Consider the following 26392-nt stretch of genomic DNA (forward strand, 5'->3'; position numbering starts at 1 on the left):
GACACAAATGATCATGCCAGTTTTTCACCCATTCAGCATCTGAATGGTTGTATTATGTTGGCCAAATTATATATATTATAGATTTGTCGTGCACCAAGCAAACATTTCAGCTCACTTCTCATAAAAAAAGCACATCAGGTCTAACAAATACTTGTAACATTGTATGACGTTGTCACGTGTCTTACATAAACATACTTGGATACATTGCATTTCATATAATCCTGCATGCATACAGTACATATCATTCATTCATACTAGCATAACACTGTGTTGTTGAGCAATACTAATGACATACATTAAAATGAAAAATGGTTGATCTCACAAGCTTCAAAGTGGTGAACACCACTAAGAACTACTGATGATCTGAAATATAAAATACCTGTAATAATACTGCATCCCTTGACCGTGTGCTCTATCGCTACTCAGAAACGACCAGTAAGAGTGTCACAGAAAACGAAACTTCATGTCTCTCCCTCTTTCATCGGTTTTGTCAATAACAACAAAAATAAACTTTTGTACTGTGTTACCAGAAACACAAAACACTCAACACAGAAGTATTTACTCTAATCCTAGCTGATGCTCTTGCCTCAGTTTGAAAGAGCTTTGACTTAATGAGACGTGAGGATATTGAGGAAAATGGGCATGATTGACAGCAATAGAAATGTGTAAAGTACTGTACCTTCACCGAGCTCCAAATTTCATAGGCTGCGTTGTGCTCATGTCAGCGTTCTGTGTCAAGAAGAGAGAATTTTGTTTGTTTTCCTTTATTTTCCCCAGTTGAAAATCTGTGCCTCCTTGGAATAAACGATGACCACCTATTCATCTGCCCGAGACTTGTGTAGCGCAGATGTTTCCTTAACGATGAATCTGTCATTATCGTTGCGATTTGTCGGCGCTTCTTTCAGGATGGCTCTCGTTGTGGCAGTCGAGTCCGAACTGGACAGAATTTGGAAGGTGTTGCGTGAATACAGTGTGTGTTATAGGGGGTTAACTCTCTCGTCTGCTCTCCCCCGCTCCCCACCCCCCAGGCTGCTCTCCCAGCTGGATGAGACGGAGACGGCGTTCGACGAGTTCTGGGAAAAGCACCACACCAAGCTGGAGCAGTGTCGACAGCTCAGGCTCTTCGAGCAGAGTTTCCGGGAGGTGAGTGCAAGTCTGGCAGGAGGAGAGAGGTGGAGCGAGCTCCCTCACTGCCTTAGCCTCCTGGTGCATGGCAAAATGCGATAGGTTACATTTAGTGTATGTAATTGGAAATAAAATGTTTTTAAAAGTATTTTAGTTTAATTAAACTGTACTGTACATGCCTGAAAAAAAACACATGCTGCCATTAATGTGGTTTTCCGGCAATACCTTTTCAATTACCCTACTGTGATTTATCATTCTAAGTAGTTAATGTTAAATACACAATATAATTGACATTCAAGTTTTTTATTGAGTTTTTTTACCACAGGAACCCTTTTCTGAACACTGGATCTCTTTCGGTTTGAAAAAGCAGTTTCTGTTTCCATCGTCTTACAAATGCAGTGCTGTCTCCTAGGTCTCGGGTGTTGAGTAGATGATAACAGTGTCGTGCAGTGAAAGGATGTTTTGCCTGTATAGAACGAGCATGATAGTGAAAAGGCTGTTCTTGTGCTCTGTCAGGTGAAGGCACAGCTAGACTTCCTGTCGGAACGCCTGGCGACGATCTCGGATGTTGGAGACAGCCCTGTGCACGTGGAGCATGTTCTTCGAGACCTGGGCACCTACGAGGAGAAAGCATGTGTAAGAAAATTCACGCCTCTTCTGGGGGCATAGTGCTGTCAGAAAGTTGTTGATTTTCAGTGCATTTTTGAAGAAAAAAACAGGTATGTAGATTACGCAGGCTTATTTAATTTAAATCCTTCCTGAGTACCTTGGCCTGTGAGGAGATTTTGTGAATTTAAATTTCTTTACACAGGTAGAGAGAGATAATATTTAATAATTGAATGGCCCTGTTGGGGAAGTCTTATTAAGCAGACGTGTCTTGTAACAGGGCTTTTGCGTCCTGTTGTAATGGTGTTCCTTCAGACAGTTCCAGAACCAGGTGGGGTACTGCTGTTCAGATAGCAGTAGGGAGGAGAAGTCATATTGCTGCTTGACAACCATTTGGTTTCCTCTAATAAGACACAACTGGGACGGATGTGTTAAGGAAGAACCTTCTTTGCAATATTTATTACTAAAATAGTTTTAGTGTTCTTCTGAAAACATTTTCAAAAGCCTCATGTTCATGTTTGACTTTAGTATTTAGAAATCTTTGCTGGTCATATCTCATTTTGGGTCAGTTGAATCACTCCTCTGGTATTTGACATACTGGAATTGCCTACTGTTATTAAACGCTCACATGGACACTGATGGGACAAGGGGATACACTTTGTAACAGCTCACTGGGGTAAGCCCACCCCTTACAGAAAATCAGTCCCGGTACCAGTTTGTTTTCATCTTGTTGCCAATAGGAGATTCTGGATTGGGCAAAGGATCTGGCGTGTCAGGGCGACCTGCTAATCCAGAGCAATCACTATGCTGTGGACTCAATCCTGCCCAAGTGCAGTGAGCTGAGGAGTGTGACCGAAGAGCTGGCCGCCGAGATGAAGATGAAGAAAATCCGGCTTCACAAGTCAATGGAGCTGCACCAGACTCTTGAAAAGGTTATGCAGAAACTAGTAGAACTACCTACCTTTGCCGTTAATGCATGAAATGTGATTCCTAAAGTTTGTTGCAACATAAAAAAGACACAAGTGGTACAGGTACAGTAACTAGAATAACTGTACCTAGAAAAATGCGAAGCCCTTTATAGGCCATTTACAAGTCTGTTTCAGCAGTCATTCAAGACAGGAGTTACTGCTGGGAAATAACTAATGTTGCACCTGTCCATAAAAAAGGTGACAAAACCAAACTAAAAGTACTTATAGACCAATAAGTCTTAATTCTATTACATACAAAGCTGTGGCAATGATAATTAAAAGTAAACTAAGAATGTCATCTGTATGGTAATAAAATTCTGAGGGATTATTAGCACAGAATGAAAAAAGGTAGGTATTAATAATAATAAGCTTTATTTTATATAGCACCCTTTAAAGGTGGCTTTTTTATGCACTTAACAGAATGACAACAACAACAAAAAACAAAATAAGCCAAAATAAAAATACACAATGAGAGGAGACCGTAGATGGGGATACTGAATATGGTAGGAACAAAGGGGTATATAACAGAACCAGTTAAGTAAAGGCCCTTCTGAAGAAGAAGGTTTCGAGTCTAAAACCTTGTTAACATTAAATGTTAACTTATGCTTTTTAAAGAGGCAACAATAGAAATGGATACAAAACATCCTTTTGAAATATCAATTCTCAAACTTTAGGCAGCAGGTATTCAAGGTAATGCATGAACTTTATTTAAGATTTGATTAATGGGCAGGGACCAGCATACAGATAATCCGTAAAGGCCCGAATTGAGATCATGCAAGAAGCAGAGTACCTCGCTGTTCTGTATTAGGATAACTGCTCTTCCTTATTGCCCTGGTGTAGTAAACAAACTGATTGATTTCTCAGTTTATTCCAAACAAGTACAACTGCCAAGTGCTGAAATAAAATGCATTGAAAAAAGCTGTACCAAATTCAGGACCGAGTGAACACCTGGCAGGTAATTTTTAATGTAGGCATGTGCAGGGTATTAAATGCAGATAGTTAAAACATAAGTACAAGTATAAAATGGAAATGCAAAGTTTGAGAAGGTCACATAAACAAAAGAAGTAGGAGATTATGTGGATGGTATGAAATGGTGATGGTTTAAATTTAAAACCTAAGAACAGGTTTCAGTTATTTGTGCAAAGAGTTGTATACAGCTCATACAAATTGCTCAGCCATATTGTTAGAGGTTCAATATTGCTACTGTTAGATACCCTGGATTCTTTGAAGAAAGAGCAGGATGAGACCTTAACTATTGAAATGAAAGTATGCTTGATGGGCTAAATAACCTCCTGTCGTTTGTAACGTTTATATTCATAAGATTAAAAGCAGTAGAAATAACATGCTGTATGTTGCTTTTGTGTGCTGTCCTGTGGTTTCCTGAATGTTTTGGTACACAGCTACAGAATCCTGAATGACTTCACAGTTCAGAGACTTTAACAAAACACTATGACTACAGTGCAAGAGTTGTTAGACCAGTTTTAAAATAACTTTCTCCACTTTAGAGTGACATTGAATTGTAAAATAGTTTACTCTGCAGCTGATGCATTTCTTTAACTTTGGAATAGCTCTAATCATGTGCCTTTATCAAACAAGGATCTATGACACTAAATGAAATTGAAACTGTGAGCAATTCTATTTACAATAAAGCTGTTTAATCTTTGAGTGCTTACACTGAACATAGCTTAATTGCCCTGCTAGTTCTATAGAACACCACTGAGATGGGTCTTTTAGTTCTGCTTTTAATTCCACTAAGATCTCTTTTAATTCTGAGTTTGTAGAATCCTCATTCCATTGTAAAATGTCAAACTTTAAATTAGATTTAATAAGATAGAACATGAATATTTTATGAAATTACTTTGCACAGAATGTTTTCTGACCATTAATTAAACTGGTCGGCAAGTTCCTTACTGCTGGAGTGGCCAGTGTCTTACGTTTGTGTCTCTAGCAAAACCAATGTTTGTCTCTCTCAGTGTCTGGTTTGTCTTTTATTTCTCTGATGGAGCGTCTCTTTTTTTTTTACCTCTACGATACGTTTTTCTTGGGACTGCTTTATTCCCTTACCCTCCTCCCGGTTCGACTGAAAACCTCCCTCTTAAATGTCCAGGCTGCAAAGTGGTGTGATGATGGCATCTACCTGCTGGCCTCCCAGCCTGTGGACAAGTGCCAGTCCCAGGATGGAGCCGAGTCCGCGCTGCAGGAGATCGAGCGATTCCTCGAGTCCACTGCGCACCACGGGCTCCCAGACCTCGGCGCGGTCTGGAGAGAGTACGAGTCCGTCCTCAACCAGGAATTTCGGGTGAGCCCCTTTTCCGTGGTGCGGTAGGCTAGGTTCATTACCACGCATGAAAGATGGCTTGTCTTTAATCCCCCTTACCCTAACTCTGGGCATAGTCCTGTAACGTCAGGGCCTGATGACTGGTTAGCCGGCATCTTTGCTCTGAAATCCTGCGGAATCTGTGATTCTCTGTGACCTTTGGCTTTGACAAACCCGTTTCTAGAATTTTCCCTGCAGAAATCCTGTAATGTGATTACAGCAGTTCTCAGAAAGGGAAATGACATAGGAATGTGTGTCAATTTAGTCTAGAATCAATGTCATTGTATCGTTCATACGGCACGTGCTTGAACTTTTTGTAAATCATTTGCTCTTTATGGGGATGGCATGTTTTGTTATAGACTTACCTCAGGAAATAATTTGTTTATTCTTTGCGAGCGCTGGAGTACGTGTTGTGTTCATTTTATCTTACAAGTATTTTGTCGGCCCCACTCTCATCAGTTTGTGGAAAGAGTACTCTCTGTAAGTACTTTAATAAGGCTCTGTATAGGCACACACAGAACAAGCCCACCACTTGAACATGCAAGCGTGTTCCCCGCTTCTAGTGAGTGGAGGTATTGAGAGCCTCTGTCTTGCTCTTGCTTTGCCCCGCAGGACCATGTCCAGAGAGTGTTCCAGAAACAGGAGGGGATGCAGGAGATGTTTGAGAAGCGCCGGGTGAGCCTGAAGAAACTGGCAGCAAAGCAGACCCGCCCTGTCCAGCCAGTGGCTCCCCGGCCTGAGGCCTTCCTGAAGTCTCCTCACACGTCCCCAGGTTAGGCCTGCACTGACCAGCCTCTCCACTACTGAGTCTCTCTCTATTAGGAGCCTTTAGGAGGGGATCTATCTCCCTCTAGTGGCGGCTTTGCAGTAATTACAAAATTGTGTGTATTCTGTATGGGTGTTTGAAGTTTCAATTTAATAATAATAATTACACTTATATAGCGCTTTTATGGACACTCCATTCAAAGTACATTATAGGTAATGGGGACTGCCCTCCACCAGCACCAAAGTGTAGCCCCACTTGGATGATGCGACAGTACTCTCCCCACACACCAGCTCTCAGTGGGGAGGAGAACAGAGTGATGAAGCCAGTTCAGAGATGGGGATTATTAGGAGGCCATGATTGGTAAACGCCAGGGGGAAGTTTGGCCAGGAGGCTGGGGTAACACCCCTTCTCTTTTCGCAAAACACCCTGACCACAGAGAGTCAGGAGTTTGGTTTTATGTCTTATCCGAAGGCCTTTTCAAAGTATAGTATCCCCGTCCCTATACTGGGGGCATTAGGACCCACATGGACCGCAGGGTGAGCGCCCCCTACTGGCCCCACTAACACCTCTTCCAGCAGCAGCCTTAGTTTTTCCCAGGAGGTCTCCCATCCAGGTACTGACCAGGCTCACAACTGCTGAGCTTCAGGGGGTTTCCACTTGTGAGATGCAGGGTGAAATGGCTGCTGTACCTGTGTACAATAAAATGCTTACTTTCCTAATGTAACAGATGTAAGTATGTATAGATATGAGGCTGGACTCATTACGTTTTTCCATCATACACCAACTCCTTTCCCATGCCCAAAGTTTTAATTGCGTAATTATAATCGTTAATATTCTAGGATGATTACTGGTTCGGTAAACTCACAGAAATAGTATTGTTAATTTACCTTTGGTAGTTTATTTGATTTGAAAAGTATTCAAAGTATTCTCTCTCAGTCTTTGTTACTGTGTCTCTTTTTTAGGATATTCCAGAGGCACTGAAAAGACCTTCTCTTTAGACAGTGATGCCCTACAAAGACTCAACAGTAGAACGGTAAGCAGGGTTTCCTCTCCTACTTGTTTCTGTGATTACAGCCAGATATCTATGATTGCTAGAGAGAATTATGCCTTGTCTCAGCTTTTTGAGAGTCCTCATAAAACATCAACACTAAACATGGAAAATTTTTCTGTGATGAAAAAACAGTTACGCTAAATTTCAGGTTTTATTAATTTAGAAGTCTTTAAGTATCTTAGCTATTACTAATTTTCATACCTCTCTTTCTAAAGAGGGTGTATCTTTCTGTTTTGGTATCTTGATGCGAGGTAGACTTTTTATTCACAGTGACAGTACTGTGGACTGTGAAAGAATCTCAGCACCCTCCTTTATAATTTAAGCAGATGAATGTATTTTTGGAAATGGGATTTCTAAATTTGAACAGCTTAAGACCAGTACTGATTTTTGTATATCTCATAGTGCACCTAAATTGTGATTTGAGGGGTATCTGTATTGTTCTTCAGGGCAGCAGTCAAATAAACAGTGGGGGCCGGCATGACTCTCTTTCCGAAGAAGAGGAGAATCTGGCTGTGCTGAGGAGGTGCGAACCTACAGTGGTACAGGAACAATACCATACAGAGCCTTGCAAAAGTGTTCCGTCACTTCCTGTAGTGCCCCGTTTCATGAAATGACAAAATGATGCATGCACATCTTTTAAATGAAATATTTCATTCAAAAACTGAATTCAAGACTTCTAAGGGAGAAATAGGTTACAGTAGATATCGACAAAAACTGAAGAGAACAAACTTAAATACAAGTATTCAGGCCCAGAAACTCAGTAATTTGTCGGAAGCACTCAAGGCTTTTATGTAACTTTCAGTGCATAGTTTTGTCTTTCCTTTAGATATTCAAAAAGTATATTGCTATTTTTATTCATTTCTTTCCTGTTTTGAGTTACAAATCCCCTAATTACAGGACTCTTAATAAGAATTTGTGAACACTGTTTTTTAAATGAACTGTAAAATGAAAATAAATCTCTGAGCTCCACATCAGAAAGCTTACAGGAATGATTTTGTTTTGCAGGCATGTGATGAATGAGCTGCTGGAAACCGAGAGGGCGTATGTAGAAGAGCTACTGTGTGTGCTGGAGGTATGCATCACTGTATACTACTGCTTATTCATCTCATTCAGCTCATTCATTGTACATAACAGCTCAGACCGAGTTGAACATATTGACAAAGCTTTTCCTGTCAACTTTTGGTGAAGCAAAGAAAGGAGACTGGTTTTGTTATTTACAATGAAAAAATAAACCATTTAACATGGGGAGGACAACACAGTACGCTCACCACACACATGCTATCAGTGGGGAGGAGGTAAAGGGATTGGTAAAGGCCAATGGGAAATTTGGCCAGGATGCCAGGGTAACACCCCTACTCTTTTCAAGAAATACCCTGGGATATGTCTCATCGGAAGGACAGCGCCTTTTTATTGTTTAGTGTCTCCGTCACTATACTGGCGCATTAGGACCCTCACAGACTGGCCCTACTGGCCTCACTTACACCACTTCAAACAGCAACCTTAGCTTGCCCAGGTCTCTCATCCAGGTACTGACCAGGCTCACACCTGCTGAGCTTCAGTGAGCTGCCAGGTGTGATTTGCAGGGCGAGGGTCATATATCTGCTGGCATTGTGAAGTCATTTTCACAGCTGATGGGAATACTGTCCTCATCCTTGCTGCAGGGGTACGCGGCCGAGATGGACAACCCACTGATGATGCATCTGATGCCAGCGGCACTGCTGAACAAGAAGGATGTTCTCTTTGGAAACATGACCGAAATCTACGAGTTTCACAAACGGTGAGCTCAGCGCCATCATGTCCTGTATTGCCATGCTTTACTGCAGAGTGCTCGTGGAGCCTTATGGGGCGTTGCCCTGTGTTTTCCAGGATATTTCTCAGAGAACTGGAGAATTACACGGACTATCCTGAACTTGTAGGGAGGTGTTTCATCAAGAGGGTAGGTAAATCTGCCAAGTACTGGTACTCTTAAATCAGATGTATAGTTCAGTTCAGTTTATTGTCATATGCACAAGTGCAATGAAATGCTTATAACTAAATTAAATAATTCATTATTTAAAATGTATCCTATAAATTATAAATAATGTCAGTTCAGGCAGTATTATGTGTTGAGTCCATGCTTGTGATCAGCATCATATTCCAGACTGTATTTAGAAATCAGAGGAAGGGTCAGGGATATTCAGCTGTTATTCTAACTAGAATTCTGTAGAAGTTTGTTGTCATCATTTTAAAGCATTATGCCAGAGACAATATAAAAACTCTTAATACACAACCAGTTTCATGACCTGCTCCTCGCTCTTTATGTAAATGAAATTAGAACAAAGGTGAATATGAGCACAAGAACAAACCCAAATATTAAGGACAAGCAGTTCTTAAATAATCCTTAGTCTCTCTTTTGTTATTGTCTTGGTTTATTCCTTGTATTTGACTATTAATAATTTGACATTTTGCATTTAGATGAAAGATTTGCAGATTTACGAGAAGTACTGTCAGAACAAGCCCCGGTCTGAAAGCTTGTGGAGACAGTGCTCCGATTGTGCCTTCTTTCAGGTATCTTGCTTTCTGTCTGCATAAAGATCCCAAGACACCAGAGAAAAAGAACAAGCGCAGCTCAAACTCTCAGATGTGATTTAATTAATCCATTGGTTGATTTTGCAGTCAGTCAATATTGTAGAAAATCTGTACAACTAGTACATAATAGCCAGGATTATCAATTGTGTATTTCAATAAAACAAAAAAAGAAGAGGAAATCTCCCCCAAAATTATAAAATAATATAAACTCACACAGAACAAGACTTTGTAACTCAAGATACTTTTATTATGGTCTTAGTGTCGTTTCAAACTGATATCTGATAGAAATGTGAAGCCATAAGAAAACCAGTTGTATTAGTTATTTTCTTCGTGTACAAAGATGTCAATTCTGTCTAATTTTTGTTTTGTTTTTCAATAAAGTGGGCCTGTCTCATCTTCTGCTTTTTTGTTCTTGCAAAAAGGAGTGCCAGAAAAAACTGGAACATAAATTAGGTTTGGATTCATACTTACTGAAACCTGTTCAAAGGATAACAAAATATCAGCTGTTATTAAAGGTTAGTTGTTTTATTGATTGTGTTATTGCAAGGAACTCTGGTAATATGCATGATATTGATAGTGGGAAAACACATTTTCAAATAAAATTGAAAGTGTTTTTAATTTGATGCCAATTTTTGTAAGGAGACTAGGTCTTATCCATGTTTCTTAGGACAAGAACAAAAAGTATATTAATCATGTTTTTTTTATAATTTTAAATATTTTTAGTCATTTTTTATATTTCACACCATAAAACATTTGTTATATGTAAGTAACAATAGAAACCCGTCTTAATTTTTAAAATACTGTGGGAATTTTCACATTAAGTAGGTAGTTTCTAGACTTGTCATCCTTACACCTCAGTAACTATACAGTAAAATAGGTACTGTATATACGGTATAATACTAGATGGATCAAGTTACTTAGACACGAAAAATTAACTTCACCACTAAAGGCTACTTTTGAATCTCGCAGACGTCTGGGCCAGAATTTTGTTCTTCTCATTGTGTTGTCCTTCTCGAATCAGGAACTTTTGAAGTACAGTAAGAACTGTGAGGGAGCAGAAGATCTGCAGGATGCCCTGGCAGCCATACTGGGCATCTTGAAGGCCGTCAATGACTCTATGCACCTCATCGCCATCACGGGATATGAGGTCAGGCTTCGCTTGTCTGCCTCATCTTAGAATCAGGAACGAGACCATCAGTGAAACGACTTGACTCAGAAACTGTTTGAAAAGAAAACTAACCCCAGCCTCCTGATACAAGTTGTTCTTGTTCCGGGATGCCCATGCCTCTCACGGACTGGACTGTTGGTGTGCGTGCCGTAATTTTAAGTGTTTTAAGACAACTGTGAGAACTTTATTCTTCACAGAAAACAAACATCCCAGGAAGGTACGACCTCTCTCTCAGGAAGGTGGATGTATTTCTTGAGCTGAAAGCGTGTATGCTGTTTTTGATAGTTAACTGTCATGCCGTTATTATTTATGGCTGCTGATAGATATGATACCTGGACGCCTAACGTGTTTTTAATCAACATCCGATCAGCTTCTTGAGTGTTCTTGTGGAGGACAGAATCTTGCGGATTCAAAACGGATGGAAAGAGGGTTGCGGGTTGGGGTTTTCACCGGCTGCTTTGTTTCTGGCGGCAGGGTAACCTTGGTGAGCTTGGCAAGCTGCTGATGCAGGGCTCCTTCAACGTGTGGACGGAGCACAAGAAGGGCCACTCAAAAGTGAAGGACCTGGCGCGCTTCAAGCCCATGCAGAGGCACCTCTTCCTGCACGAGAAGGCCTTGCTGTTCTGTAAGAAGAGGGAGGAGAACGGGGAGGGCTACGAAAAAGCTCCTTCCTACAGCTTCAAGCATTCCTTAAACGTACGTGAGGAACTGAGCTGCAGTTAAAGGGTTGAAAATGCCCTTTTGTGTTTTTTCCTGTTCCCATGTACTGTGTGCCTGTGTACCATGTACTGTATATGTACAGTACCAGCAGCCCTATCACCCTGCAACTCACAACTGGCAGCCCACTGAAGCTCAGCAGGTGTGACCCTGGTCAGTACCTGGATGGGAAAGCTAAGGTTACTGCTGGAAGAGGTGTTAGTGGGGTCAGTAGGGGATGCTGACCCTGTGGTCTATGTGGGTCCTAATGCCCCAGTATAGTGACGGGGACACTATACTGTTAAATGTCGCTGTCCTTCAGATGAGACATAAAACAGAGGTCCTGACTCTCTGTGGTCATTAAAATCCCAGGGTGTTTCTTGAAAATAGTATGGGTGTTAAACTGGCATCCTGGCCAAATTCCCCCTGGCCTTTACCAGTCATGGCCTCCTAATAATCCCAATATATGAACTGGCTTAATCACTCTGCTCTCCTCCCCACTGATAGCTGGTGTGTGGGGAGTGTACTGGCACACTCTGGCAGCTGTCACATCGTCCAGGTGGTGCTGCACACTGGTGGTGGTGGGGGAGCCCCCATTACCTGTAAAGCGCTATATAAGTGCAAGGAATACGTATTAATTAATTACTGTAGGGTGCCATTTCTCATCACTACCCAGCACCTTCTCCATTCTGGCCAGTTCAGACTACACTTCTTGATTGCTGACATTTTGGTCTTGTATTCTTCTGATTTCACTACGATATATGATTCTGCTTGAGGGCGGGGCAGAGGCGCAGTGGTTAACTGGGGCCCTGGGTTCAAATCTGTCTGTGAAGGGTTTGTGTGTTCTCCCCGTGTTCCTGTGGGTTTCCTCCAGGTGCTCCAGCTTCCTCCTATAATCCAAAGGCATGTTGATAGGTTATTTAGCTTCTGGAAGAATTGACCCTGAGTGTGAGTGTGTTTTTGTGTCTACAGTATGTGATGGACTGATGTCCCGTCCAGGGTATTTCCCTGGTTTAGTGTCCGTTTTGTTTTACCAGATGAGTGCCGTAGGAATCACAGAAAATGCGAAGGGAGACAATAAAAAATTTGAAATCTGGTGCAACGCGAGAGAAGAAGTTTACATCGTGCAGGTGGGTAAACATATTAAAACGGGCCAGTTTATACTCCGAAAGCTTTGAGGTCTGGGGTACAGTTTGTACTTCAGAACGTTACAGGTTCCCACATGGTTCCAGCACTCATTCCTACCTGGGATGAGAAACATTTTCTGTCACTGAGAGTGGCTGTATCAGAGCCAACCACGGACTCCTCTGGGAGTCCTGTTCGCAGTGGGGTGTCTGAGGGTATGAACTGTGTGTCACTGAGTGTTGTTATACCAGAGCCAGCCTCAGAATCCTCTGGGAGTCCTGTTCGCAGTGGGGTGAATGAGGGTCTGATCTGTTAGTGGGCTCGGTGTGTACTCAGCTGTCAGTGGCCTATTCATTCAAATAAATAAAGCCCCAGCCCCAAGGGACAGTGTATATGGGAATCTCCATTTCTCAGAAGTGAGGGTTGGATTTTGATTAAGCAGCAGATTGTGCTTCCTACCAAGCTGGAGCATAAAAGAGAAGACAACTTATTTTTGAGGATTTCCAGTCATTTATGGTAATAAGCAAAGCTTGTCTTTTAAAGTAAAAGAGATACAGAAATGAAGGATCTGATCTTTTCCTTGTAGGCTCCTACTCCAGAAATCAAAACTGCATGGGTAAATGAAATCAGAAAAGTGCTAACTGGACAATTGAAGGCCTACAGGGGTAAGAATTTACTTCATTTACTTGTTAGTTTGAAGGAAGAAATGGGGAGTTTCAGACAAGCTACTGAGTGATAACTGAAGTTAAGAAGATTATTCAAGCAAAAAATATCAATATGTTGTACTTTCATCCTAATTATTGTGCCCTTTTTTTGACAAAGTAAATTTATTGGCTTATTTAATAGCTTTGGAATTATTTTCCTTGTACGGTAGTGTAGATGTTGTTCTACCTGTTAAAGGAAAATCACACTGGATTTTTGCAGTGACTTTAGCACTGAATGTAATTTTTCATTTCATAGCATACAAAGATGTAGTCCTGCCGTGTATAAGTAAGTTGTTTTAATGTAATTTCCCATTAAAATATTATTTCTACAAAGGCTAGTGTTTTGCCCAACTTTTTGCCCAAGTGTTTTGCCCAAATGCTAAATGAGTGATTCTGATTTAGGTTTTTTTACAACTGAAGAAAATATGTTTTATCAAGGTCTCACATTTGACAAATTGGCTTTCCTTTTTTTATAACATAACGTGTATTTAAGATTTGCATTTCAAAAAATATTTTAATGAGAATTCTTAGGGTCTATTTATCTTAAAGCACATCAAATTACCAAATTAAAACTTGCCTAGTTAGCCAGTACTAACTGTACTAAAACACATATTCTGCAAAAGATATCTTTCTGTCCTTTGTGCTTTTATCAATTTCTTTTTCTGCTTCAATTTAGAAGCGAGGCAGAACAGAACGTCAGATCCGGCATCTCCAAGTTCAGCAGTTCCCGCTGCTGGGAGCTCAAGGTGAGTTCTGCAATAAGACGAGGTTTTGGGGAATGGATTGCTTTGAGCAGAGCAGACCCAAAGGGAGGATTTGTCTATTCGGCAACACAGCTAAAGCACTTTTCTTTTCCAACCAGTGCTGTAGCACAGCTCTTCTGACGTGTTCATGCGTGTTATTTTTGTCTAGAGTGTGCATTTGTGGAGGAGTTTCCACTTGCTTTTGTGTTGATTGTGTGTTTTTGAAATAAAAAACAGTGGCAGGATGATTAGAGGTGTATTACAGGTTCATTGAAAATACTGTCAGCATTGAGATGTTCGAATACCACATCTCTATATCTCACATGCAGCCATTTATTTTTTCAGGAGCAATATTCATTGGTATTCTTTAATTTGTTGAAAAAGAAAATAAACAGATTATCCAAAGAAAAACACTAAATACAAAAATGAAACACAAGCAGTAAATATCTAGAGTAAAAGATGGACTTTTACTATATTTGATCATTTTATTTTTCTCAATTGTGTTTGTTTTTGTATTCCTATCACAGTTGTGTTTTTTATTAATAAATCTTTAATTATTCCTTTTATGTTTGCCCATGCTAATGACCCCACCACAAAAATCTTTTTCTTTCGGTTTTGATAATAATCCCTTCTTATACACAACTGATAAATTAATTACAAACATGGCATTCCCTTTTATTGGAACTTGCATACATTTCTAAATGTATGTTGATTAGGTTCCTTATTAATCTGTCCTTTTCAACAAATGCTTTTGGCTGATCAATTAACTAGTCTTTTTGTTTTGTGTATTGCGGCAGTCCTTTAAAGAGCAATCTGAAAAGTGTGAGGAAAGGTGAGGAGAAAAAGGGTGAGCCTACCACCCCTGATGGCTGTTTGAATTCTTTGTCATCTCCCAGGTATATGGAGAAAGGAAAAGGTAAGTGTTACAGATGTAGATCAGAACGCAGACCTTCCTGCTAGTTCCTGTATTTTGAAGTGGAACATAACATCTGCTTTTTGGCACAGACCTCCCTCTGAAACAAATTTAACAGATGACTAGTTCTTAAATAAAAATAAAGTATTTGTAAAAGGCCACTAAAGGCTTTTCCACATCCTTTACTTACTAGTGAAAGGAGTGGCTAATAATTAAATCCACTACCTTTACTGTTCAAAATAACAACTAGCAAGACTAAATTGGCACTATGAACTGAACTAATTGGTCGTCACCCTTTGATTTGTACTGCAGGATTTAAAAAAAACAGAAATCTAGTTTGACTGGCTAACTCCTCTTCCACTGGACTGCTTTCTTCTCTTTTCTCTTCCTTTCCTCCACTCTCTAAAACTGATTTTTTTCCACCTTTTTTTCTCGTTTCTTCCTGCCCGGCCTGTTTCGTCCACGTCTCTCTAATCCTTCCTTCAAGATGATGCGGCAACTAGCCCTACTTCAGAGCGTTCTGCGGTCGCTAAAAAACGCTTTACTTTACAGGGCTTCAGCAACCTAAAGAGCCAGAAAGGTAAAGTCAGGCAACAGAAAGTCCATCTAGTGGTCTGCAAAGTTGTAACCGAAACCTAGCCGAACCACAGCCACTAAGATCACAATCTGACTGTCCTAACAATTGTACGTTATTAATTCTAGCATAGTTCTCCATCTCAGTAGATTGTATCTGCAGACCTCTTTAACTGCTCAGTGCAGGTAGTCTCCACATAAGATTACTAGCTTTGACCTTTGGAGTACAAATGGGATACTTATTGTACCGTGCTTTCCTTAACAGAGTCTCCGCTTCCTACTGTTAAAAGTCGAACATTACCAATGGCACTGCTCTCACAACCAGGTATCCCTGTAGTCCTAGTTTAGACTAATCTAATGTCGCCCAGAGTTTAGTGTGTAGCTTCTGTACCTGTATTCTGTGGTGTCCAATTTTGTTCTAGTTCTGTATTTAACCCCCCCATCCCTGTGATGAGATTCTGACGTCCTTTCAATAATGTTTTCCTGTTGAATTTCCCCCCAAAAATCTTCCCGCTCACTTGTCAGGTTAAATCACCTCTTTTTAGGTAGCGAATCCAGTTAGTGTACCCGATGTGGTGTGTATTTGTAAGGGAGTTCTCTTTTCTTTCTGCTTCAACTGCTTCTTTCTTGTTCCATGTCTTCCTGTAATGTGTCTACAGGATCTCCTACTAGCCCTGACAATAAGACAAAACGGCACGAGATAAAGAGTGACCCCACTCCGTTTGGCTTTAGAGGTATTCTGTCCAAAGCGGCTCGCTGTTTCCAGTTCCCATTCGTGCTTTCGACAGCTGCTTATTTTAAGGGGGCACCGCAATGCCCAGCACTGGTGTGATGATGTGAACAGTGTAACTGAGGACATACAGTAGTGTAGGAAGTGCTGTTGAACATGCTGGTGCTGGTAGCCTGGCACTCGAACCAGCTGTCTTTTGGAATACATGTTCACTCACATCATGTGCTGGGAATGGCTGGAGACATTTGTCCTGCGAAAGCTGTTGGGGAATACATTTTGTTGGATGTTTTCATGCTTTGTTTTCTTTATGTTCAGTTTTTATCTTTGATCATTCCATTTAATGTTTTAATTAATTTGACGTGGTTCTATGTGTTTAATAAGCCTAAGAGATATTTCTTACCTGTTTAACTGCTTTTTTCTTATGAAAAATCAATTCACATTTTACTGGTGTGAATTTTGTGGTTCAGTGAGTAAAGGTGGAAGGTTCACACCTTTTTATGGTACATTGGGTTAATGCAACTGATGTTGAAAGGGTCATTTTATTTCCAAAATCATATATTCCATACCTGGTTAATAACAAATATTTTTATGCTTAGAAGTACAGAGTGGAAAAACTGCTATGTATGGAATAGATTTGAACACACTGTGCTGAGAAACAGGCACAGACCTCTTTTTACAGCAGAGAAACCGGTCAGAAATAAAAACTGAAATGAAAGAACGCTTGTTTTAGCTTCGGTTTGTGAGGATTAAATGTACAAAAAACATGAGAACTGACGGGTGGTTTTCCCACAGATGCAGGTCCACACACAGCAATGAGTCGTGTAAAATGGCTCAGTACCTCTAGTCTTTTGCAAGCAAAGAGGAGAGGTAAAATGCCTAATTGTGTGGATGACCTTCACTTTTAATCAAGTCGCTTTGCAAAACAGGGCAAAAACAAAGGACTCTTTAATTTAGAGAGATGATGCCTCTTCAATAAGAAATCTGATATTTCCTCAATTTCCTTTCACTGTCTCACATGAAAAACATAATTTTTCTTTCTCTTGGGATTTTGAAGTTTAATTCCAGCTTTGTAGGATGTGATCTTTTTTTCTATTTTGACCAATAAATTATTTGCAAATCAGTAGCTTAGAAATCCATCAATAAGAATACCCTGTATCCCAATGCCATTGAACTTATAGAGTGTCAAAGTTATTTATAAAATGTATTTAAGATATTTTCCCCCCGAAAATTATACATTTCTTGAATTAAAATGTAAAAATAACATTGCTCTAAAATTATATGGAAACTTTTTTCATTCATTTTGTTCTTCATTGATTTACAGTTTTGCCTAGTGTCCCTAGTGCATACATTAGCTGTGGAGCCCCTTCCTTCATCAATAGGATTAAAGTTTTACTTAAGTGATTTGGACAATGTGTTTTTTTTTATCACCAGTCAATTACAGCACTGCTGTCTCAGCAACATACTCATCAGCATGCAACAACGATAGACCTGAAAATTACATTTTAGTCTTTTTTTTTTTTATTTTGACATTTGAATTCTAAAGTATCGTTTTGGACTTTAGAAGAGCTAGGAATTGTGAACAGATTGGGGAAAAATGCATGTTTTGGGTTCATACTGCCCTGTTTCTCCTTCAATGGGTATGGCATGCAGTGCTGATACACACTGGACTGTCATCTGGTGTTTCACTCTGTGCTGCAGACTTCTTGCCTTTTGAACTCCTCACCTGCATCACATACACATGCAAGAATGACGATATCCAAGGAACACACTCCAAAAAGGTCATGCACTCAGTGATTACAACCTAGGATTTTTGTAGTCCAGATGTAAAACAAACCAATGTTTTTATTATATTTTAAAGGTTTTACAGTAATCATTTAATTGCAGAATCAATATGAAATTGCATTTTGTAAAATAATCAATGAAATCATTTTAATCACTCCATTCTAAGCAACATCTTTTTGTACATTGATGAAATTCTGGATTCTAACAGCAAATTACTACTGTAAGTCTCTGAATCATCTATGTAAAGGTGTGGGTTCCTTGCTGTATATACTGTAGCTCTTGATGTTCAAGGGATGCTTTTATTGACACGTCCACTGCCAGTCACAAAGACCACTGACTGCACTAGCATGTATGGGTGTGGTGCATGTTCATGCTTTGTCATTTTTCATGGATCTTGCTTCGAGCTGTAAATGGCACTAAAGTCACGCCACCTGGTCATCTCTCCAGGCTGGGCCAAGCAGTCGCATTCCCTGGACGTGGCGGGTGAAAATGATGGCTACTCCAGCGGGGAAGATCCACTGAACTCCTCTGACGCAGAGGAAGAGGGAGGCAAAAAACTGGTATGTCAGAGGTTCTGTTTAAAGAGCAGCTGTTTCTGGGCATTGCGGCTGTTAGATCAGGGTTTCTTGGTTCGGCCTTTTATGTCCATCGTTGGAAGCAAATTGCAACAATGTGCATTTTGCGTGTGATGAAAATCCAAGCTTTTGTGGTCTGCTTTGCATGGAGTATATTTGGAAAGGTTGTTAATAAGGAATCCTGTCTTGTTACCGAAAGGCCTCCGAAATTCATTTTCCATGAATTAGTTCATCCCAGACATTTCTGTGTCAAAACATTATTCTGCTGCGAGATGTAAAAGGGCTGAACAAACATGGTATTTGGACAAGCAGAGCAGCTTTAAGTAAAATGTCACATTACTCTGAATGTGAGCTATAAGGACTGAATGTATACAATACTGACAAACACTTTGTGACAGCACAGATAGTAGATTTCCTGTGAATTTGGCTTTTGACTAAACTATTTCCATGGTTTCCTTAACTTGTTGGACTTATTCTACCATCATAATTACACATGCCGTACTAGGGCAAATAAAAACACAAGAGGGACCTGTACAAAGTAATTCCCCTATTCCCTGAAGTAAATAGATATATGTAGATTTGTTGCAGGGTACATGAGACCTTTTGGCATTGACTCTACTGCAGGCACAGAACATTTGGAAAAAAGTTGCTGTTGACGCTTTTTTAATTTTGAAGTACATGTGTATTTTTATTTTATACACGTAAAGCTAATTGTCTTTTTTTTCTGTCAGACTCCTGGTAAATACACTGTAGTAGCTGATTATGACAAAGGAGGGGCAGAAGAGCTCGCCGTTAAGAGTGGAGAAGTGGTACAGCTGATTCGTGAGGGAGAAGATGGCCAGTGGTGAGCACTGACTGAAATCTAGGCTGGCTCTTTTGATAAAAGACATTGAGAACCTTAATTCAGGGCAAATGCTTGATTCTCTTTTGTATCTGCTTGGAACAAGGTGTAAATATTATGGAAAATGTATTTGAATACAAATATAATACCAGGAAAGTTACTGAAATTAAATTGAAATCAGCTACAACATTTGTGAGTACTAAACTAAGCAACGGCCTTCTTTTAACTAAGGCGGTAATACAAATATATCCTCTTAGTGACGACCTTGAATTAAAATGCTTTTTTTTTAAAAAAAATATGGACTTTATAGTTGTTTTCAACTTAGATACATGACTACACTTCGCACAGGACAGAATGAGGACTCACAAGTGTGCCCCTCCAGCATGCCCTGTCAGAGCCACTTGTCATTCAATACACTATAAATTCCACAGTGCCTTAGAGGAAGGAGAGTTAGTCCTGACTGAAGTAATGTACCATCTCTGAAAGCTTGCAGGCTCCTCACAGGTTCCAGGAATTAGTGTTCTGCTGAGAGCTGAGGAGGCACCAGCTGCTAAATGTCCACCCATCTCTGGTGACACTTAGCCAAGTTAGTCACATGACCCAGACTCAAACTAGCAGTGTCAGAACCCTAAAGCACGACCTGCCTTTGGATTTGAGTTCCCTTATTAGTTGAGCCACTCATGAGCACCCAAATTACATTGGTAAGTGCAGAAACCTCAAAAAAAAGTAAGTCCATTTGTTTTGGTATAAGGTAAAATTAATCAAAACTTAACTAAAATTCAAATGGGTTTGCACAAAACCTTTATATGCTCATGTCTAAAATATTCATTTTTCTGTTATCTGGCATGGCTCATGATGCTTCGGTCTGTTAAGAATTAATTAATTATTAAGGATTTTTAGCTGGCCAGTCTCTCATAGCCCTCTTTAATAAGGCACTCTGTGATAATTTCCTTTTTCATAGCAAATTAAATTATCAGCACTTCAAATGAACTGCATTTAACCTAAAATGTCTAAATCATTCAGTCATGCCGGTTAGGCCTAGAAAGCCTATGATTTATTAAATCATACCTACAGAGGAAAATAAAAAAATCAAATGAGATGTCAGTATTGAAGCGGCACTGTGGCACAGTGATTAGCATTGCTGCCTTACAGCACTGGGGCCCTGGGTTCAATTCTGCACTTGAGCTGCTATCTGCGTGAGTTTAAATGTTTAAATGTTAGATGCTTAAAACACATGGGTTTTCTCCAGATTCCAAGAATTCAAAACCATACTTGTTAGTTAATTGGCATGTCTGTGTTTGTGTCTGCCTACCCTGTGGTGGACTGGCGTCCTGTCCAGGGTGTACCCTGCCTCGTACCCGTTTCTTGCCAGGATAGGCTGTGGCTCCCTCACAACCCTAAATTGGATGAAGCTATTATAAAATACCTGTAGATGGATGGATGTCAGTATTGAATGCATTTTCAAAAGCCATGATGTTGGTTTGCTTGAGGTTGATGTCCAGTAATGGAGCACACCATGTGTTTTGTTCTTTTAGGTTAGTTCGGAACCTGAACACAGCAAAAGAGGGATGGGTACCCGCTGCTAACTTGCTGAATTTGATCGGAGACTCAAAGTCATCTCAGTCTCTGAGCAGCTCAGGTAATAGTTCTCCTTTAATTACCGGTGCAGTAGTAGCTTGCTCTGAGAACATAAACTGGAAGCAAAAGTCTAGAAAAAGCTTTCTACTTGTTAGTTAATTTCTTTACCAAGAAAATCCTGATGTGTGCTAAAAGAGGAGTATTTTCTATATGGTCATGCAGGTAAGAAGCCAATAAAAATCCACTGATTCTGGGTAAAACAATCAAGTTTTGCATTTTTAAAAAAATCATTTTTAATCAAATGCTGTATATTGCTGCTACATGAACTATATGGGGGATGCCCATTTAGCTTTTTTCATTGCTAGTATCTCAAGCTGTTTCTTGAAAGCAGTCTGGCTATAAGCTTCAAAAACAGCTTTCGACCAGCTTGCTCTAGACTCTCTCAACCCTTTGTGTAAAGAAGTATATCCTGTTCACTGTTTTTAATTCATCTACCTGTCATTTCCACTTGTTCCATCTGGTTTGTGTTTTACTATTATAATAATAATAATAATTGCTTACACTTATATAGCGCTTTTCTGGACACTCCACTCAAAGCGCTTTACAGGTAATGGGGACTCCCCTCCACCACCACCAATGTGCAGCATCCACCTGGATGATGTGACGGCAGCCATAGTGCGCCAGAACGCTCACCACACATCAGCTATCAGTGGGGAGGAGAGCAGAGTAATGTAGCCAATTCATAGAGGGGGATTATTAGGAGGCCATGATTAGTAAGGGCCAATTGGAAATTTGGCCAGGACACCGGGGTTACACCCCTACTCTTTTCGAGAAGAGCCCTGGGATTTTTAATGACCACAGAGAGTCAGGACCTCGGTTTTACGTCTCATCCGAAGGACGGCGCCTGTTTACAGTATAGTGTCCCCATCACTATACTGGGGCATTAGGACCCACATGGACCACGGGTGAGCGCCCCCTGCTGGCCCCACTAACACCTCTTCCAGCAGCAACCTTAGTTTTTCCCAGGAGGTCTCCCATCCAGGTATTAATAAGACAATTATTAATATTGATTCTGAAGAAGTCTGTTAGGATAGCTTTCACGATTTTGAATACTTGAATCAGGTCCACTCATGGAATCTAGTCCTTTCAAGACTAAAAAGATTGAGGTAGTGTCGTCAGCGTATGACTTTACTTCAAGACCATTAAGTTTTGTTAACAGCCTGTGAATAGCACGTTACTTCAGTAAGTATAACCAGTAGAGTACTAATAGGCCCTGGAGGGTTTATCTTAAGTCCTTCTAGTATACAGTATGTAATAGTTTTCCTCTGGTGGTAATACTATTTAATAGAGAGCTTTGTCTTTGCATTTCTTCCTTGGTAAACACCTGTGTGAAATATTATTTTATTACATCAGATATTTCCTAAATTTAGATTGTCTAAAACAATTGCTCAATATTCTTTGTTATATATGGCTGTTCTTCTATGCTTTTATATTAGTGCTTGCAATATCTTATACTCCTTCCGGTTCCTTTGCCTTTTAATGATTCTATACATTTATCTGTACGTTTTTTGAATTGATTTATTAAATCATATGGGCCACTGGTTTTGAATATCTTTTGAACTACTCTTTACTCGGTAGAGAACACTCTTCTCCTCAGATTCTCTATACCATTCAAAATCTCTCTCATTCTTGCAAAATCAACTTTCCTAAAATAATACACCCTTGTTCCGGATGCCAACAGTACAGTTTCAAGATGTATTTCAAAGAACACCATGTTATGGTAAAATTTCCATAATAATGTTCTCATTTCTGTTATTAGTACTCCATCTTGCTTATTTGAAAGGCTAGATCATTACAGGCATTTCTTCTAGTAGGTATTCTAATAATCTGAATAGGAAAGCAGTCGTTAGTCTGTGTAGCATTTCAGTTTCTGCTGCTCACGTTGGTATTGGTTTATCCCCGATCTAAATGAGAAAATTTGAAATCTCCCTTGGTAACTACATCTTCCTTCAGACGTGTTCCCAGTTTCCTTATGTGACATCTCAGTATAATTCATGCCTGGATGTAGTTTATAGCATACTGCTAACACTACGATGTGTACTTTCTGAGGCTCGTGGATGCCACAACTCTACATCGTTCATCTTTTGCTTCTCCAAAATGCAATTCATCATAATCATCATCAATTGCATCAGAATCACCTGCTAAGGCAGTATCTTATATTAGAGATAAAATATAAGAGAGAGAAGATCGCTTTATTAGCCATTTACAGTTTCTTGCATTAGGAATTTGTCTTTTCGCAAACCCCAGCTTGCTCTCCATGAGACACACAGGCACACGGACGGGGAGAGAGAAGCTTGGGGTCAGAGCGCAGGGTCAGCCATTTATACGGCTCCCCTGGAACCTTGCTCAGGGGACCAACAGAGTAGGACTCCTCTGCCAGCCACGGGATTTGAACCGGCAACCTACCAGACAGGCGCAGAACCTTAGCCACAGAGCCACTGGTCCCTCCCAATATGCCTGGTGTTTGAGTATTAGCAATTAAGGTTTTGAAGTTTTCTTTTCCCCTTTTTGACTCCTCTCTCTGTTTCTCTATGGCATATTTTCTATCCACTTCTATCTCTTGTTTTAATGCCTTCTAATTTCTCTGTAGATCCTAGCTGATCATCCAGATATAACCCGTCATGTTTATACAGTCTTTGCCACAATAAGGTTTCCAGTGGACAAAAATGAAGGGTTCCCCAGCAGACCCTATCCCTAGGCCTGTTTTGTGTTTGCAGTTGCTCACCTTTGCATGCTGTAGACAGGATATCTGCGTAAACTACCGATTGTGTCCTGCACTTCAGTTGGTTACCCAGGTTCTTTGAATTAGTCCTTTATGGAAAGTGCACTGTTTCTGCCATGTCACGTCTTTTGTTCTAACATGACCAACAAATATTGCAGTTTGTGTTTTCAAGGGGTTTTATTTTTTTTTTTCAAATGAAAGTGATGCTAGTCTTTTGTGTGTTGCTCAGAGTCGGGGAGTGGCTCCAGTAACCTGAGTGCCTCTTCCAGCTGCAGTGAGACCTACACTCCCAGCACCACCAGCTTCTCTGACATCAAAGGCTGAACATCGCTGACCTCCAGCTCTCATTGACATTTCTTGCCAGGCTTTTATTTTCTCCCACTTTGAAATTCAGTTCACTGGAAGGAGGGGTACACTGGAGTTTGTTTGTTTTTGTTTTTTTTTACAGTTTCATTCCCTTTCGAACTACCAAACCCCAAATGTTGGACTTTGTTTTGGAGATTCAGCACAATCAGGCCACACAAAACTGTCATCCCCCAAGCACATAATTCAGGCTCTGTCTGTTCATGAAGCTTGGCTTCTGTTAAAAAATTATTTGATTATTAATTATAATAGAGGTTATTCTAATCTCTATTTACAATATGGTTTACTGTTATAGACATCATTATGGACTTTTGCTGTTTTGGTTTGTTTTATAATTGCAGGAGTAAAACAATCCTCCAAGAGACAAATTTCCTGAAGGATGTAAGATATGCTGTATATGGATCTATGTTTATGTTTGCTCTGCAATCTTATTTTTAAAATGCAAGCCTTATACTTAAGCCATTCCAGTCAAGACTATCTCCCACTGTGTCTATTTCTGTGCCAGAGCTTCTGTTTCTGAGTCACTGCTCTATAAGGTCTATAAGTAGCACTAAATGAATTTAACTACAGAGTTTAGCTTTAATTAGATATTTTTGTGGTTCTGCAAACTTTTGCATGAAAAGACCTTCAGAGGCTATGGCTGTTTACAAAGTATTACTGTTTCATACCTTCTTGATACAGTGTTGACTTTCTTTTGATATCTCATGCACAGAAACCCAGCCATACTGATGTCCAGGAATCTCCAACCATTTCTAGTCATCAGTAAGAAGTTGTCAAGTCTCAACATTTGCTGCTTACATAGAGCTTTATTGAAAATGAATAGGGGATAAAACTTTGTTACAACTTTGAAACAGATGAATACATCTATTTATTTCTTGTAAAAGAGAGAATAATGTTTAAGTGAAGTTTGTATAAAATGTAATGTTATTTTTTTCAAAAACATTGTACATAAGGGACATTAAAATGATGAGTACTTGTAAACCATGGTCTTATATGGCTTATAAAAACTATACTGTATCATTGCATTCCTATGTCCACATTGTATTGTGTATATATATGTAAATGAATGTTAATGTACTAAGATTAGACTATTATTTCATCAGATGTCTGTATCCAGATATGACCCAATATACTTTAGCATTCATAGAATGACCTTGATCTATGATGGAAAGCAGATATGTGGATTTCAAATGAAAATAAAGCTTATTCTAAGGGCAGTCCTAAAATAATAAAATATTGATGAACTTTGTACTTAAATGTAATCAATCATAATTTAAGAAACATTTTTAATGAAGTGGCTAAAATATGGGTTGGAGAATAACTTGGTTTGACTAGAGTTTGTGTGCAGTGACAAAATGTAACATATATATATATAAAGGCATCAACCCAAAGGTCACTGAATTGCACAACTGTGTCTAAATCCTTGGAAGTTTATAAGAAAATTATGTACATGTACAGTGTTAGTTTCTGATGCATCTTAGAAGTTCATTCTTAAAGTGTGATTTAAATCCTACTCTTGGGATTGTTATCTGATGTATGTTTTACATTCATGAACCTTTGGACAGCCATTTCAAACCACTGCTCAACAAGCCATTCAGAATTATAGTGTGTGGTGTTTTCTGCCATTGTTATACTGCCATTTGGTCTCAGTGGACATGTAAGGAAAAAAACTATTTATTTCGGGGATATTCTGTAAAGCTGGAGGTACACAATCAATTTGAAAGTCCCTTTGACAGTTCTAACTGACTGTCGTCACTTACTGACAAAAGATTCCATGAAATGTTACTGATAATACATCTATTTTCATTCATTCACAGTTCTCATGTACACAGAGGTGAGTGTTCAGTCATTTATGTTTTGTTAAATCATCCAAAAAGAGGAAGTACAGCTGCAGACAAGCTGATGCATAAGGAAACTTTTTATCTGACAAATATTTATGGGATGTGAGATCTGGAAAGCATAAAGACTGCAATAAAAGACCCATCTGAAGACTTAACGTTTGAAGAAAATAATGGCCAAGTTACAAGGGAAAGTGATACTCCCCACATTATCTGTAAACTACCGTATGTATTTGTTGTTTACATATTTTAAGACTCTTTCATTTACTGTAGCAGCTGCCGGAACATTTTCTATAGGCATCTGACATCAGTTATCCTATCTATATGCAAGATTTGGCAACGGTAATTTGGTCATATTATTTTGTCAGAAATTATGAAAAACTTGCTTGTGTATCTCTAGCCAAAGATAATGTACTTTTTATTTGCACTCCAAGTTAATATGATACTGATTTTACTGTTTATTGCACTTTATGCAGCACATTGCGGCACATTTCTTTTTTTATGGTAATTGAATGAAAATGTCAGAAGTCCTTATAACTGTATGAAAACAAATGACTTGAATAAAATACTTTGAGACGTA

General features: G+C 39.6%; 1 protein-coding gene across 18 annotated transcripts in view; it reads left to right on the forward strand.

Annotated features, from left to right (window-relative positions):
• The window catches only part of mcf2la (mcf.2 cell line derived transforming sequence-like a), an 84331-nt gene extending 57939 nt beyond the window's left edge, over window positions 1-26392 (forward strand). For 7 of the 18 annotated variants that reach the window (XM_015364262.2, XM_015364258.2, XM_015364252.2 and 4 more), the window contains 26 exons: window positions 1029-1143; window positions 1642-1761; window positions 2472-2663; window positions 4807-4998; window positions 5629-5788; window positions 6745-6815; window positions 7280-7356; window positions 7839-7905; window positions 8495-8610; window positions 8700-8769; window positions 9288-9380; window positions 9824-9916; window positions 10423-10548; window positions 11044-11265; window positions 12303-12395; window positions 12977-13055; window positions 13351-13380; window positions 13771-13840; window positions 14635-14753; window positions 15238-15330; window positions 15589-15648; window positions 15983-16057; window positions 18283-18395; window positions 19142-19254; window positions 20787-20890; window positions 23841-26392. In XM_015364262.2, the coding sequence (XP_015219748.2) occupies window positions 1029-1143; window positions 1642-1761; window positions 2472-2663; window positions 4807-4998; window positions 5629-5788; window positions 6745-6815; window positions 7280-7356; window positions 7839-7905; window positions 8495-8610; window positions 8700-8769; window positions 9288-9380; window positions 9824-9916; window positions 10423-10548; window positions 11044-11265; window positions 12303-12395; window positions 12977-13055; window positions 13351-13380; window positions 13771-13840; window positions 14635-14753; window positions 15238-15330; window positions 15589-15648; window positions 15983-16057; window positions 18283-18395; window positions 19142-19254; window positions 20787-20890; window positions 23841-23935 (2758 nt within the window). In that variant the 3' untranslated portion in view covers window positions 23936-26392. Of the gene's footprint in view, window positions 1-1028; window positions 1144-1641; window positions 1762-2471; window positions 2664-4806; window positions 4999-5628; window positions 5789-6744; window positions 6816-7279; window positions 7357-7838; window positions 7906-8494; window positions 8611-8699; window positions 8770-9287; window positions 9381-9823; window positions 9917-10422; window positions 10549-11043; window positions 11266-12302; window positions 12396-12976; window positions 13056-13350; window positions 13381-13770; window positions 13841-14634; window positions 14754-15237; window positions 15331-15588; window positions 15649-15982; window positions 16058-16845; window positions 16921-18282; window positions 18396-19141; window positions 19255-20786; window positions 20891-23840 lie in introns of all 18 variants that reach the window. The other 11 variants (XM_069179198.1, XM_069179199.1, XM_015364266.2 and 8 more) reach the window with 9 other exon arrangements.

Source organism: Lepisosteus oculatus, chromosome 15 (assembly GCF_040954835.1).
Source record: "Lepisosteus oculatus isolate fLepOcu1 chromosome 15, fLepOcu1.hap2, whole genome shotgun sequence".
Classification (NCBI taxonomy): Eukaryota; Metazoa; Chordata; class Actinopteri; order Semionotiformes; family Lepisosteidae; genus Lepisosteus; species Lepisosteus oculatus.